The sequence below is a fragment of the Crocodylus porosus genome, unplaced genomic scaffold (assembly GCF_001723895.1).
Source record: "Crocodylus porosus isolate Cpor-Errol unplaced genomic scaffold, CroPor_comp1, whole genome shotgun sequence".
In the NCBI taxonomy this organism is placed as follows: Eukaryota; Metazoa; Chordata; order Crocodylia; family Crocodylidae; genus Crocodylus; species Crocodylus porosus.
In genome coordinates, this window is record NW_017728919.1 from 1243 (window position 1) to 16283 (window position 15041).

The following is a 15041-nucleotide window of genomic DNA, read 5'->3' on the forward strand; positions in this document are numbered from 1 at the left end:
ACCAAGAGTTCTGGATTTTTGCATTTCTTTGTGCGAGTTGCTCTTTGATGTGCTGATAAGGCAGGATCCCTGGCGGTGTCAGATGGCGGGGAGGTGTGTAAATATTTCTTTGTTCTTTGGTAATGAAGTTGATCATGCCAAAATCAGCTAAAAATTTGGCATCCTCCATGTTTCAGGGATGGATTTGGTAGCCGTGTTGGTCTGAGACACACAACCCTGAATGTGTTTATCCTCCCACAAGCAGGAGGAACTGAAGCACAGAGAGGAAGCAACTTGCCCATGTTGCAGTAGTGGGGGCTAGAAATGGGTCCTACTTGAAAAAGGGGACCAGTCTGAGCCTGGGCGGTGCTAGAGAGCCCTGCGGGACTGGAGATCTTGTCAAGAGGTCCACACCAGAGCTGGAGGGGGTGTTAAGGACTGGATCCTGCCCCTGGCACGTTGCATGTCTCGCAAGGATCCCTGAGGACGAGGATGCCTCCTACCACGTTCCAACAGCTGTGCAGTGGCTTTCTCCAAGACCTGCCCGTGCTGTCTCCGCAAAGAGATCTCACGCCCCAGACCCTGCCTCTAATGAGCCCCATGGAGTACCAAGGCCGAGTGGGAGCTGTTCTTGATTGATTTTTGGGGAAGCAGGATGAGTCACTATGTGATTGCAGCCCGGCTGTGCCCCGAACTGGACTGTGCTCCTCTTCTGGCCCTTTTCTTGCCTGCCAGGAGCAGGGGGTCGGACTAGATGGTCCGCCGACATCCCTTCCGACCCTAGAATCTATGAACGATGTTAGGGGCACTTGTGCACGTCATGCGTTGGTCAGGAGCCTGGCTAGGCCCGGAGAAGACCCAAAGGGAGGCCTGCCAGAGACGAGGCGCTGCAGAAGTGGCGTGTGTCCTGCGAAGGGCACTCGCTCCCTAAAGAAAAGCTGTTTTCAAAGCAAAGCCACAACCGGACAGCAGGGATGGCATGGGAGCTGCAGGCTGTCAAGTTCCTTAGCACCAGGGGGATGGGAGGGAAGGCTACGGACAACTGAAGATTAGGAAGTCTAATGTGTAGGGAAGAAACAGCTGAGATCACTCTCGCATGGACGTATGGTTATTCCTCCCTCCCCTAGGAGTCAGCTGCTTGGAAAGATGCTCTGTAGGCTCTGATGATATCCGTGATTGCGTTACTATCAGTTTGGGTGGCCCAATGTCTGCACTGCGGCCGGTACCTTGGGGGCGATTGCACTATTAGGTGCCTTTCGCTTCTGGCCGTGTTCTCCAGGGTGTCCAAGCATGCTCCCACCTTCCTCCTGTGCAACTTGCTCCACCAAGGACCCCGTCCTTGTGGCTTCAACCAACTGGTTTCCTTCACCATGTGTGCGTGGCTTTCCAAAGCTGGCTGTTCTGTTTGTCCTGTCTTTGACCTCCAGCTTCACCGATCTCCTCCATCCATGGATAGCGTGGGAAGGAAAAGGCGAGCGAACCCAAAGCAGGAGAGAGACCGTGAAGCTTCCCACATGTTTTGCCTGGCGGCTGTAGGACCAGCTCTTCAGGGTTTGTCTTGGGGGTAACAATGTGACAGGAACTGCCAGTCATAGATGCTCAAAGCTAACAAGCCAAGAACCCCAAACCCTCAAATTTGCACTGATTTTTTTTTTTAAGTGGGGAGAGGGAGGAATCAAACTTGGGATCTTATTTACCTTCTGGCTTTTGAAACCTCTGCACGAATCTGGTACGAAAATGTAATCACGAGCAATTGACTCATTTCTGGATGAAAGCTGACATCATCCCCTTGCTCTCATGGACAGCATCTCCCCTAGAGGCAGATATTCACACATGCATGCAGCTTCCTATGGGGACATCTGCTTCCAGGAGGCTTGAAGTCCAAAAGCCCGTGACCACAAGACTGGTGCTAAAGCCATGAGAGCTGCCAGCGCTTGCGCTGTAGGTTTGGACGTGACTGCCTGGAAGTGCCTCGCACATTGGCCGCTCTTGGAACCAACTGCAAAACCTCCAGGGATGCAGCTCCTTCCGTATGCGAGGATCTGCGGCCTGGCATCATGCACGAGGAAGCGCCCTGCCCGTGCGTGCCATGGGTCACACAGATGGGCTCGGCCCCTGGCAGCCGGGGTTGCCCGCGCGGGCATGTGGGCAGCAGCAAGAGCTGGGAACGGCGCCCACGTGGTCTGTTGTCCCTGCTCCCTCCTGCTGGTTTGGGTACCCCCGCTGCCCCATAGGATGGGTCGCTGTCTGATCTGCGCTCGGGGCTGCGGTGACATGCGAGGAGCTAAGAGCAGATTGCCTTGGGATTGCAAGAAAACGCCCAGCACCCACAGCACGCAGGCCAGGGCAGCCTCCTCTGGGGAGCTGGGCGGCACCTTGGAAGGCTGCTCGGAGCATGTTGTTCTGCGTGTCTGGGATTTGCTGGTACCAGCTGTCTCGGGAGCTGCTGGAAAGCAGCTGCGTAATTCCCCGCTGAGCTGGCCGTCCCTTGTCAGGTTTAACCCGCGCTGCACTGCAGGGACCCCAGCTTCTCGGTGCCCCGTCTTTATGCCCTCCCTCCTGGGACAACTCCGGGTTGTGCTGCCTCCCAAGCCCATCCACTGCTCTCCTCGTCCCTTCTCATGTGGTGCCATCTCTCCAAAGCCCTACGCTTTAATTTGCACTGGGTTCGGGTCATCTTGCTGCCCCCCGGGCGGCGTGAGATCCTGGCCCCTGGTCCAGCGGCCCCCAAACGGGTTCCAGGGCTGAGCTGTTCCCTTTCGCCTCTTCCCGAGGGCAGGTGGGATTACCTGGGGCCTCCTTGCTGCTCCCCCAGAGCAAACAGGGCGGTTCCCTGACCCTCGGGAGCGGTGCCCCACACACCCCCTTCCCATCAGGGCTGATGGATGGGGCTGTGCACTTGGAGCTACAGACAGCCGGTTCCCCTCCCAGGCCCACATTCCTGCAGCCTGCCTCCCCGCTCTCCCCCGCAGCTCGGGCCGGAGGAGCTTGGCCGTGCTCTCGGGTTGTTCCTCTCCACCTCGTTTCCACCCAGATGGAGGCCGCGTCTCGGGGCTGGGCAAAGGGATTTCCGTGGTGCCGATTTGAGTCAAGCGCCTGTTGTTTCTAGGGTAAATCCTGATGTCCCTGAGTCTTGAGGATGCCCTGAGCTCTTGGTTGGGGAAAACAGATGCAAGGGGATTTCAGAGCCCCGCAAGAGATGGTAGTAAATAATGGTTCTTGGAGCCCTTTTCAAAGCTGCTATCCCTGTGTCTCAGATGAAGAAACCGAGGCACGGCCAGCAGGTAGGGTCACTAGACATCTTGGTCACCGAGATGTCCAGTGACCTTAGAGACCTTGGGGGTTATCAGAGCGGCTCCGGGGAGTCGTTGCAGGATCACCCCTGGGCTGCTTGTGTTGGGATCTGGAGGTTCAGGGAAGATGCTGAGCAACCCCCGGACCTGGGTTTGTCTCCCCACACGGGCCTTTAAGGGGAGTGCCTCAGCTCTCTGGCTGTTCGGGGGTTAAAGTTATTCTTAAAAAAAGCCTAGAAATCCCCTCTGAAAATACCCGGAAGGCTGGGAGGGTCAGGGACCTACTGGCAAGGGGCCGGTGCTGAGTCCGGGGGCGGGTTTTCAGTACTTAAAGCTCACAGGCAGACACAGCTGCACCAGTGTCTGTTTGGGCAGTGGGAAGGAGCGAAAGCCGACGGCTGCCTGTTGCTCCTGGCACGACAGAGAGAGGAAAAACAGCCATGAAGCCAACTCCTTTCCTCCCCTTCTTCCTCCTCCACCTGGGCTGGAGCTGCGGGGGTAAGTCGCCTGGAAATACAGCCAGGATCGGGGCCTCTGTCTGCGCTGGGTGGCATCATTGCCTTAGCTAAGACCTGAGCTGCTCTAGGTAGCGCCCGGTGTTGCTCACAGCGGTCTCCGGGTGTGATGCCCGCTTCAAAGCAGTGGCCCCTTTGCTTTGACCCACCTGTGTAGGCTCCTACAGGCGATCCCCCCAGGAGCTCACCTGTCTCCATCCTCCAACTCGGGCAGAGTTTTTATCCCCACTTGCCTGCATGGCGCGTGGATCTATAATCCATCGATTTCCTCTTTTTTAACAAAAATGTTTCTCCCCTCCCAGCTTAAACCTTCTTAAAACTGGCTCAAGGAAGGGAGAAAAATGCACGTACGCAACGGGGGAACTTTTTTATCCCTTAGCTGTCTGGCTGTGCCCAGCATGAAGCGAACAGGATTAGAAATATTGACACAACTGAGTCTCCATGAGGGCTTGTTTGAGCTCTTAGTCTAATGTAAATAGCTCAGGGCCTAATTTTGATATCGCGGGGGAATCTGGAGCTGCGGCTGGGCGCTGACCCTGCGGGGTACGCAGCATCGGTCGTGACACGCGGGTCCCCTGCGCCGCCACGCTCCAGTAGCCGTGCCAGCCTGGGCCCGCGGCGGAGCGTGTTTAACAGCACAGGACGGGATCGCTTTGTGACGGAGACGCCTCCCTGCAAAGTGGGTTTCAAAACGGCCCTCTTGCCGTGGGTCTGCAGACCCCCCCGCCACCGTCCCGTCCCATGGGCTCCCTTCTCCTCCCAGTCACAGCTGGGACTGGCCTCATTCGTGCCCTGTCCCCCCGCTTCTGACCTTGTGCCACCGCCTGCTAGGAGGATTTGAATAATATTAAGGGAAGAATATGCATGATATGCATGCTAATAACTTTAACGTTGCATTCACTGATATCCATATCTTACTATTCATCTCAGAATAATATGAATAGGCATAGTGGCGGTTGGAATAAGAAGATGTAGGTTAATTATAATGTTCTCATGTCTCAGAATAATGATAATATAATGTAAATAACATGAATGCGTTTGAATAAGAGGGGAAGCATCGGGGGCTATTTCTCGGGGGGCAGCAAATGCCCACCTGCCACCACCGAGGGCTGCGGGCTCTGCCGGTCATCCCTGTGCGTTCCTGCTGGCCGAGGGCAGGGCTCGGCACTGAGATGCCCAGTCCGCTGTGGGCGGCGAGATGGGGACCGCTGTGTTGGGGTCGCAGCTGATGTAAACCGCGTCGGCTCCACTGATTCCAGTTTACGCTGCTGCGAATCTGGCCCGGCGGCGAATTCGGGCCCTTTTGCTTTTTTTCCCGATGGCACCATGCAGCTGTGATGTGGCACAGCTGTGATCTCTGTGCGGCCACGAAAGAGCCCCGAGTCCTTTGTGGAGCTGTCCTTGGTCAAAGCTTCCCTGCCAGTGCTTTGCAGTGATGCCTCTCCCGGAGGGGGCTGTGTGTGAGGACTGCCATGGGCAGGGCCCCTGGGTATAAACATCTCATTAGAGATGGAAAAATATGATCTGAGTCATGAACGCAAGCTTTTATTTCCATAACCCGTCCCTCTGCATTGGCAGTGAGAGTGGAAGAGGGCATTTCAAATGCACCTGACACTTCCTTGCCTTGCAAAACCCAAGGGGGAGTGGGGGGAGATCTGAGTTCAGCTTTAAAAAAAAAAAGGCGGGCCTTTGCCTTTAAATGTTGTAACGAGCCTGAGAAATTTGCATTGTTCGTCTATGATTGACAGTGCTCCTACTCCGCACCGGCTGCCCGGCTCCTGGGGGGCAGCAGGGGGTTAAAGCACTGGGGAGGATGGGTGTTCGAGCCTGGTTTTTAATGAGCGATTGTAAAATCTCCGCGGTAGGTGGAGGATGCCAGGCTGATGGACAGGAAGCTTTTCACCCCATGCTCTGAGATCCTTCCCTGAACTCAAAGGGTTTTACAAGGAGCATTGGCAAAATGCAGCTACCTCTGGGGTGGGAGACATCAGCCCTTTCACTCTATCAAATCTCCCTGTCTGGGTCAGGCTAAAAGTCCACTTACCCAACTCCCTGCCACTGCTGGGAACAAGCAGCAGATGCTTTAGAGGAAGCAGGCAGAAAACAGGACCTGGTGGTGCCAGCTATCCCCTGTCCCCACCGTGGTACTCATTGCTCTGCATGACAGCTGCGAGAGGGGGGATTTTCACCAACGGCCCTGAGACAAATGTTTCCTCATCCTGGAAATGCCTGGGGGGGATCTCTGAACGTTTGTGGATCCGTGGCTTTGGAGGTCACCCATCTGCAGGGAAGTGAGATGTCCTGGATCCCACCGATGTTGATGGCAAAATCCTCCTGGGACGCTCTGCTGCGCTGCAAAGTGGGATCCGCCTGTGATGCAGGTGTAAGTTTTGAGACTCGCCGGTTGCGAGATCTCTTCCTCCTTTTTTTCTCAAGGCCCTTTGTGTTCTCTCCCGCCAGGCCCTCTGCCCAGCACCCCCACCTTGCTGACCCTGCTGCCCCGGGAGCCACTGGTCGAGCTCGGCGGCTCCATCCAGCTCAACTGCTCTCTGGACTGTGCGGAAGGCACGGTCGGGTGGAGAGGGCTGGACACCAACCTGGGGAACATCCTGTCCTTCCCCGGCCACAGCATCCTGCAAGTCACCAATGCCCACGTCACCACGCGGGGCACCAAGATCTGCCTGGGGCTCTGCCAGAACAAGATCGTCCAGGCGTTCGTCAGCCTGGAAGTGTACTGTAAGTGTCCCGAGGCGCGCCGACCCACAGCCCCACGCGGTGCCCCTCGCAGCGCCGTCCTGCCACGCTCTTGCCACCAGCTGCAGCTCCGCTCTGCAGACCGAGCGCTGAGACGTTGCCTTTATGGTCGCCAGCTCCCCCGTCATCTCTTCTGCAAACTAAATAGTCCTAGGGTGCCTACAGTCCCATGGACATCAGGGCTCTGGCCTGCAGCACCCAGACCCCTCTGAGGCTGGGCGTACGGCTTGCTGGCCCCATTGCCTTCTCCCTCCGTCCAGGGGCCTGGCTGAAATGCAGCCACTTCTGGGGTGGAAGAAAGCAGCCGGTCAAGGCACCTGGGACCACGATGGGGGGGCAGGTTTTCAGAGGGGAGCAGCAGCCTCAGAGGCCCTGGGAGCTGCGTGCTGCCCCTCTGAAACCCAAGTTCGGTGCTCTGGCCTGTGCGGGGCTTTGATGCCCACCCCCCTCCCTGGCTCCTAAACAGCCCTTTTGCCACTAAGTCCTCGCCTCGTGGCAGGCAGGCCTGGGCCCAGCCGCGAGGGACGGAGCTGGCTGTTTCTCACCTGCAATTCTTCCTTCAGCTTTTCCAGACACGCTGCAGCTGGAGTCCGAGCCCAAGGAGCTGGTGCCCGGGCAGCCGGCCCGGCTCTTCTGCTCCCTGAGCAAGGTCTACCCGCCCGGCGGGCTGACCCTGAGCTGGTACCGGGGGGACCAGAAGCTGGAGACCTCGGAGCCAGAGGAGGACGAGGACGAGGACGAGCTGTTCTATTACCGCTCGGAGTTGGACGTCCCCGCGGGGGACGTGACGGAGGGCGCGGAGTTTCGGTGCCAAGTGGAGCTGACCCTGTCCCAGCCCCGGAGGCATTTCCAGCAGGCCCGAGCAGTGGCCGTGCCCGTAGCAGGTGAGTTGGAGGACAGAGCCAGGCCTCTTAGTGCCTAGATCTAGGGCCAGGCTAGTGCAATGCAGAGCTTCATCGAAACCCCCCCGGGAGAGTTGCACTGCTCCCTCCCTAACCCCAGTTGCCCCCTGAATCAGATACCTTCCTCAGCCCTCCATGCATCTCCCCCCAGCCCTGGCGAGACGCCATTCCTGAGCTCTCTGGCTTCTTTCCACGAGAGCTATCAACCTCCGTGGCTGTCCTCCTTGCCTACTCGAGTCCTGCTGGGAGAGCTGCTTGTCCAGGGTCGGGTGCATTATGACGGGGAAAGCAAAGGGGGCGATGGGACTCCAGGTTTCCAAGCTAGACCCCTCTTGGCTGGTTGCGGAGGGGAGAGGCACGCGGCGGGACGGTGCCTCCCACGGGACGGTGGCAGGTTCTTGCCTCTCATGGTAAAAGGGGCAAGGAACAGCACCTATGTTGTCCCAGCTCCTGGGAACAGAGGGTATTGATAAGTTTTAAGAATCAACATCTGTTCACAGGTGTAATGAAGCCATCCCTGGAGCTGGCCACCACCCCAGAGACCCCCAAAACCAAGCCACCGTCTACTGTTGAGACCCCCAGCACAGCCGAGGCCAGGGCTGCCGAGGACCCTGCCAGTACTGCAGGGCCGGAGATCCCCAGCTCCCCCCATGGGACCCCAAAGCTGGAGCCTCCGGCCACCATGAAGAACGCAGCCACTGCCTTGGTGGCTACAGCCGAGACCCTGTCCCCTGGGCTGACTGCTCCAGCCGAGATCCCCACCGCGGTGCTCGCCGTGACGTTGCAGCCCCCAGGGACCAAGGCTGCCTCGCTGGACCCTGCAGACACCACTAGAGACTCAAACACCAGCACTAGCCTGGCCCTGGTGAGCGGGACCCCCAGCACAGAGCCGAAGGATGCCATGGGGAGCTCTCCAACTCCAGAACCCATTAGCACCTGGCACCCCAAATGCATCACCCACAATCCCCTGGACACCCCCAAAACCAAGTCCATCTGCAACCTCTTCATCAGACCAGTGCCTCCCAAGGGCATCATCGGGAAAGCCCTGAATGTGGTGTGCTACACCGAGTGCCGTGAGGAGGTCACCATCCAGTGGGTGAAGACCCCGATGGTGCTGTCCCAGTACCAGGAGGAGCTGTCCAAGGGCAAATCCACACTGAGGATCGACCGGGTGGCCCCAGAGCACCAGGGGGACTATCAGTGCGTCTTGCTCAGCGCCAGGCCCCAGGTAGCACATCTGCACGTCACCGTGTCTCCTGGTGAGTGAGGGAAAATGGGCTTGGGTGGTGGGAAGGGGCTGGAGCCGGACACGGGGAAACGCCCCAGAGATCGGGCTCTCCCGAGCAGCCGCTCCATCCGGAGCACAGAGCCGGGTCGCTATAACGTCCCCACTGGCTCTGGTGGGCATGGGGCAGGGAACGTGCTGTGCACAGCTGAGGGCAGAGCGCCGGGCTCGGTCAGGTGTCTATCTCCTGGTGGTACGGTGACCTTGACAGCTGGGGCAACTGCTCCAAATCCCACCCTGTGGCCCAGGCACGAGCAGCACAGGTCTCCCTCCCAGCCCAGCCGGCGCGCTCCTGCCCAGCGCGCTCCTGTCTCTTCGCTGGCCTTCATCCTGCACTGAGCCCCCCCAAACCTGCCCATGCAGCCGTAGGGGCTGGTGGAGACCTGGTGTCCAAAGGGCATCTGAACCCAGCCCAGGCTGGAGCCCAGAAGTGCCAGACCAAGTCAGACCAGTGGTCCAGCTGGCCCTGTCGCCCATCTCTGACATGGCAAGGGTGCTGTAGAGAAAGATCATTGAACTGGATGCCACTAGAGGTACGGATGGTGCCCTCCTTGCCAACCACCACTTTAGGGCTAGCGATGGCAGAGGAAACACCTCTGACTGTTGTTCAATAACCATTACTAGATCTCTCCTCCGTGACTGCATCTAGTCCCGTTTCGAGCCTGGCTCGGCGCTCTGCCTCTGCCAGGCCAGCAGCTCCACGGCCCGTTCTCAGTGCCCCAGGCTGCGCGGCACCCCGATCTGCTCTTCCACGCTGGCACGGAGCTGCTTTTTCTATTGCCCCATGAGCCTATCTGAAAGGTCAGCACCGCTTTCCGCCCCCTGCTACGCACGTGAGCTCAGGGAATTTCCCTGTCGGAGAGGAAAGAGTCTGAATCGCAATGCTTTTATCCAGTGCCAGGCGGCTCCCTGCTTACATGCCCCGGGCTCTGACGCTCCTCTTGGCTTCTCCTTGCAGACACGTTCAGCGCCAACTCGGCCATCGTGGTGGGGATGGCCGGCTCCCTCCTGGGACTGATCGTCACGGGCTTCGCGTCTCATCACCTCCGGAAATGGCTCAAATCCCGGTACAATGTGTCGTAAGGGGCACACGCAGGCCTGTCGCAGTCCCCCTTGGATGGCCCCATTCGGCTGAGGACCTTTTATATCGGGGGCTGCCGGGATTGAAGGGGCCCAGGCCAGAGCCTGGGATGGTGCCGAGATCAGCCAGCAAGCACTGAGCAGAGGGGAGCTGACGGGCCTGGAGCAGCCCGTTTCTGTCCCTGCCTCCATCCTGCTCCCGGACATTGTGATTTCTGGCTCCAGTGCGCTGCAGTGGCTGGGGCTCACGTCCAGCTGGGTGCTAGGGCCTGGCTCGGTGGTAGCCGCGTTTGGCAAGTGGCTTTGAGCTTCGTAGGGCAATCGGATGGGCCACGGAGAGCAGCCGCCTCTCGGAAGTGCAGTGGAGCTCCCCTTCGCTGCGCGCTAGTTCCCTCCTTGCCCGAGCTCCAGGCTGAGAGGATGAGTCGACTCTCTGGACTCGTCTCCATCCCTTCCTTGGCGGTTACAGCACCTGCGCTCCCAGGGCCGTTGGTCTCGAGCACATTGGTTTTAGGGGCTGGCTATGGAGAGTAAGGGGGAAAAACGGAGGTGACCATGGAGGCCAACGCCTGGTGCTGGATCTTCATGGAGATGCCCTATCCAAGGGCAGGGGTTTCCTTGATCTCCCTGTACCCCATGAAGGCTGGGGAGGGAGCCACGGGGTGCCCGTCCCGCTTCCCCCGACATGGCCCACATCCACCACGAACCAAGTGGAGACCGACATGTGTTCCCTTTCAGGGTGCCCAAGACCTTTCCTTAACCCCCTCCACAGCTGGAGCAGGGATTCAGCTGTGTTCATGGTGCATCGGCAGCGCCGTGGCTCCTGCTGCATGGAGCATGGCTGTCCTAATAAAGTGGCCTTTTCAAGGGTTCCTGCGGGTCCTTGGCTCTTCTGTCCCGGGGGGGGTTGGTGCATGGGGCAGGGTGAGCAGGGGGCCAGGCCCATTGTTCCCCTGCCTTTAAAAACCAAAGCCAGGGTCCGCTCCTGCAGGCATCTCGCCTTCAGCAGCTCTGGGAGCCCCCGAGTTTGCAGGAGGCTCAGATGGAGCGGGCGGGCGGGGGGTGGCAGCTGGGCTGCGCCGACCTCACCAAGGTTCACAGCAGAGCCCGGTCTGAGCTGAGGAGCCGGGAATCCTGGAAGGAGCTGACCGAGCCCCTTGCCCTGAGTCTAGTGGAGCACCCAGCTCTCGCTTCCCCATCCCGCTGTCTGCACCCCCCCACACACCGTGTCACGCAGCGGAGAAATCCCCCCCAGCTTCCCTGCCGCAGGTCCCTGGGGAACTTCCTGGAGAACTTCCCCATCAGGGCACAGGGTTCAGGGCTGGCGTCAGCCGTGGGGGTGGGAATTAAGGACCAAGCCAAGAGACGAAGGGGAGATACTGGCCTTAAGGCTTAGTTGAGCTTGTAAGTTCCCAGCCAGGCTGGGGGGAGCTGCACAGGCCTTGAGGAACCAGCCATGGGGCAGGAGGGGTTCGTGCTGGCCCAGCCTGGCCTCCGTGACTCGCTGGCTCCCTCCTCGGGCGGCCGAGCCCCTGCTGAGACAGCCGATGGGGGCCGAGACCAGCGCAGCCCGGTCTGCAGTGGGGCTCCTGCCCTGGCAGCGTGGCTCTGGGGCAGGCAGCAACCTGCCCATCGAGGCCCTGTCCACATAGCTTTCCCAGATGTGCAGGGACCTCTCTACCTAGCCTCTGGAGAGGCAAAGCGTAGGCCCTAGCTTGCCGAGACTCCTCTGAGAGCTTCCCCGGCCATTTGCTCCGTAACTGAGCAGCGCTGGATCGTGGGGCCTCTTGCACTTGGAGGACGGCTGCCTGGGGCAGGCTCGCACCCCACCCCCAGCTCTGCCAGGACAAGGGACTTCAGCCCAGGGGACTTTCAGAGGCGGCAAGTGCCCTGAAGCCAATGCACAGATGCTCTGGCTTGTTCTGGCTGCACTGCTGTGGCAAAGGCAGAGCTGGGAGTCCCAGGGAGGATGAGCTCAGCTAGGCATAGCAACTGTTAAGAGGGGAAATCCTTTTCCTACCTCCATGTGTCTTTCTGCAAAGCCAGAGGGCTGCAGTGCCCAGCCAGGGCCAGGGCAGGGTGTTCATCCTGTGGCATGAGATGCTGCAGCTATCATGGGAGCCCCACAATGGGGCGATGGCTGCAGCTGTACAAGTAGCTGCACCCTCTGAGGTAACAGAGTAACCCCTTGTTGTGTGTCCCCCCCAACTGCTTGGGTATGGGCAGGGATCTTCTTGCCCTGTGTTACCTGCTGTTGGTTAATCCCTGCCCCACACTCCATCACCCCCACTCCAACTCCAGGTGCCATAAGGGGCTTGGGGCCAACTTTGTAAAAGGAGTTAAAAGTCAGGCATGGGAAGTGTTCACGGGACTCGGTCTTGCCAACGCCCATCTCCCCCAGAAGATTTGCTCATCAGCGAACAAGGCAAAAGCCCTTCACGTATGTTGTAGCGTTGGTGCTGCAATAGTTCACTCTGGCCAGAGTCCATGCCCCGGACAAGGAGGGAGAATGTAGGGTTGTAAAGACGGGGATTCTCCTTCTCCATCATGGGCACAGAACGAAGGACCCTGCTCCCAGCCCCTCTCTCCTGCTGCGGCTGGAGGTCAGACGTGCCTCCCTCTCCCCCGTGTGTGGCAAGTCAGGGGGGCATAACCGAGCTTATGGAGCAAGACCCTCCAAGCACCCAGTGCTGGATGCCAGTGAGCTGAACCCAGCGGAGGTGGCAGGGCTGTGACTGGAGCGACCTGAAGACGGAGCTCGCCAGGTGGGACGGCTGCAGCCATCAAAGCCACAGGCCTCCTGGAACCAACAGCTTTAATGCCAGCCTGGATCTCAAGTACATGGAACAGTGAGGGCACACGGGAGCACGTACTCAGCACTGGACGTACAGGCATAGATGAACTGGGTAGCTGCCCAGGCCCAGACAGAAAGGGGGCCCAAAAATGGTCTTTTTATTATTATTATCATCATTATTTCTAGCGAAAGGGGGGCCCAAAACTAGAAGTTTGCCCAGGGCTGCCAGGAACCTAGCTATGGTGCTGCACATACTCAGCACAAGGAACCCTGGCATTGGCTCCCCTGCCCCTTCCTCAGGCCCCAGGAGCTCAGATGTTCACACTGTGAAGCTGGGACACAGATGTTGGCATGGTCAGAGAGGGGATGTCTGAAGGGAAAGAGCAACTGCTTGTTGCAGCCAGCTTGGAAACGAAGCACCCATGTCTCCTGCTCAGCCGGCAGGTGGCGTTGCTGCCCGAGCAGCGAGGCACAGCAGAACTACAGGTAGTAGTCTGGAGCGGTAGCCAGCTCCTGTGCCACTGCCACAGGCCAGTCTGCAGCCTCCCACTTGATGGGACTAAGATCTCGGCAAGAGGCAGCTCTTCAAACCCTTCCCCGCCCCTTGAGTACTCAAAAGCTCTGTCCTTCCTTATAGCTGGGCTGGGTCGCATCATCCTCCCAGCCTTTCATCCAGCCACCACCAGGAGCCACTGCAGGACTCCAGTCCGGTGCTGGCCTCCAGCAGGAGAGTCCAGCAACCAGATCAGCCTGCGTGCAGCCACATATGAGTCAGGCTTCGAGGAGAACCAAATCCCAGAGCATGGCGTACCACTGACTGGAAGCCACGGCACTATAGCACCCACACCCAGCAAGGCGCCCATCACCAGAAGGACCTGACCCCCCCAAATCCCCACTGCCCTCGAGTTGTCCTGGGAGCTGCGGGGGCCTTGCTAGCCGTGGACCTTGCGCTGGTGCTTCAGCAGATTGGACTTGTGGTTGAAGGCCTGGGCGCAGTCCTGGCAGCGGAACTGGCGCCGGTTCTGGTGCATCCTCTTGTGCTGCAGGAAGGTGGAGAAGTGGGTGAAGCGCTTGGGGCAGGCATCGCAGCGGAACGGCTTCTCCCCCGAGTGGATGCGCTGGTGCTCCTTCACTGAGGCCTCCCACTTGAAGCGCTTGCCGCAATGCAGGCAGGGGAAGGGCTTCTCCTCCGTGTGGATGCGCAGGTGCTTGATGAGACACGAGGTGCGCTTGAAGCGCTTGCCGCACGTCTCACAGGTGAAGGGCGCCTCGGCAGAGTGCACCTTGCCATGCTTCGCCAGGTCACCGGGCAGTTTGAACTGCTTGCCGCAGGCCCGGCAGCGGTGGGGCCGCCGGTCCGAGTGCACGAGGCGGTGCTTGATGAGGTCGGCGCAGCGGGTGAAGCGCTTACGGCAGACCTGGCACTGGAAGGGCCGCTCGCCTGTGTGGATGCGCTGGTGCTCCTGGAAGCTGGACAGATGCTTGATGTCCTTCTGGCACTCGTCGCAGCGGTACCCTGGCACGTCCCCTCCCTCGGCCGCTGCCGGCATCGCTGCTGCCACCCGCTGGAACAGGAGCCGGGCTGAGCGGCGCGGCTCCTGCCACCCCGGGGAGGGTGGGGGGCTGCCACGGGCTGCCATGGGGTGGGATGCCCCACCTGGAGGAGAAGAGAGCTGCGAGGGGTGAGGGGAGAGTTGATGGGCTATCACCCACAAGAGACCTCCTGCAGTCGGAGCTGGGGGTCCAGCCCCTGGGGCAGATCCATGGGGCTGGGGGGGAAATGTACCTGCCCCTACCCCTTCCTTCACCCCCCCTACACCTGGCTCTAGCCCCTGGGGCAGGTCTGAAGACCTGGGGGGCAAATGTACCCGCTCCTGTCCCTGCCCCCCACCCCATGCACTGGTCCCTGGGGCAGATCTCCCAAAAATACCTGCCCCTTACCTCCCCCTACCCCACGGGCCTGGCCCCGGGGCAGATCTGAGGGGCAAATGTACCTGTCCATGCCCTTCTTTTCCCCCACCCCCACCCCATGCCCTGGCCCCTGGGGCAGATCTGGGGGGCAAATGCACCTACCCCTGCCCCAGGGCCAGATCTATGGGGCTGGGAGGCAAATTCCCCCCCGGGCAGATCTGTGGGGGGAGCGGGGTCCACCGGCCCCTCCCCCCGACCACGTGGAGGTGCATCCTATTACCTGGGGCCACACTCCAACCCAGGGCACTTCCTTCCGGGGGCTGTCAAAGGGCACCGGAAGTTAAAGCCTTGGTCCGAGCTCAAGTGTCCTTCGCTACCGGAACTCCGCCTGCTCCGTTGCTAAGAGCTGGGCTCTCGCCCACAGTCACTGTGGCAACCTTTCAACGCAGCTGGCGGAGGCGGAGCCCCGAGGGCCCTGAGCAGCGGATTGGCTTCACTGCTCGCAGACCATATAGCGTCCCCAGTGTC

General features: G+C 59.7%; 2 protein-coding genes across 2 annotated transcripts; one reads left to right on the forward strand and one right to left on the reverse strand.

The window, feature by feature from the left end:
* The first annotated feature begins 3443 nt into the window (after window positions 1-3443).
* Window positions 3444-10680, forward strand: MADCAM1 (mucosal vascular addressin cell adhesion molecule 1). The gene is made up of 5 exons (XM_019538226.1): window positions 3444-3770; window positions 6248-6523; window positions 7105-7425; window positions 7944-8702; window positions 9687-10680. The coding sequence occupies exons 1-5, from the start codon at window positions 3713-3715 to the stop codon at window positions 9809-9811; spliced, it is 1539 nt and encodes a 512-aa protein (XP_019393771.1). The 5' UTR covers window positions 3444-3712; the 3' UTR covers window positions 9812-10680.
* A 2649-nt stretch (window positions 10681-13329) lies between these two features.
* LOC109312282 (zinc finger protein 551-like) lies at window positions 13330-14892 on the reverse strand. The gene is made up of 2 exons (XM_019538230.1): window positions 14794-14892; window positions 13330-14259 (listed from the first exon to the last, which is right to left on the reverse strand). The coding sequence occupies exon 2, from the start codon at window positions 14240-14242 to the stop codon at window positions 13535-13537; it is 708 nt and encodes a 235-aa protein (XP_019393775.1). The 5' UTR covers window positions 14243-14259; window positions 14794-14892; the 3' UTR covers window positions 13330-13534.
* Window positions 14893-15041: the final 149 nt, after the last annotated feature.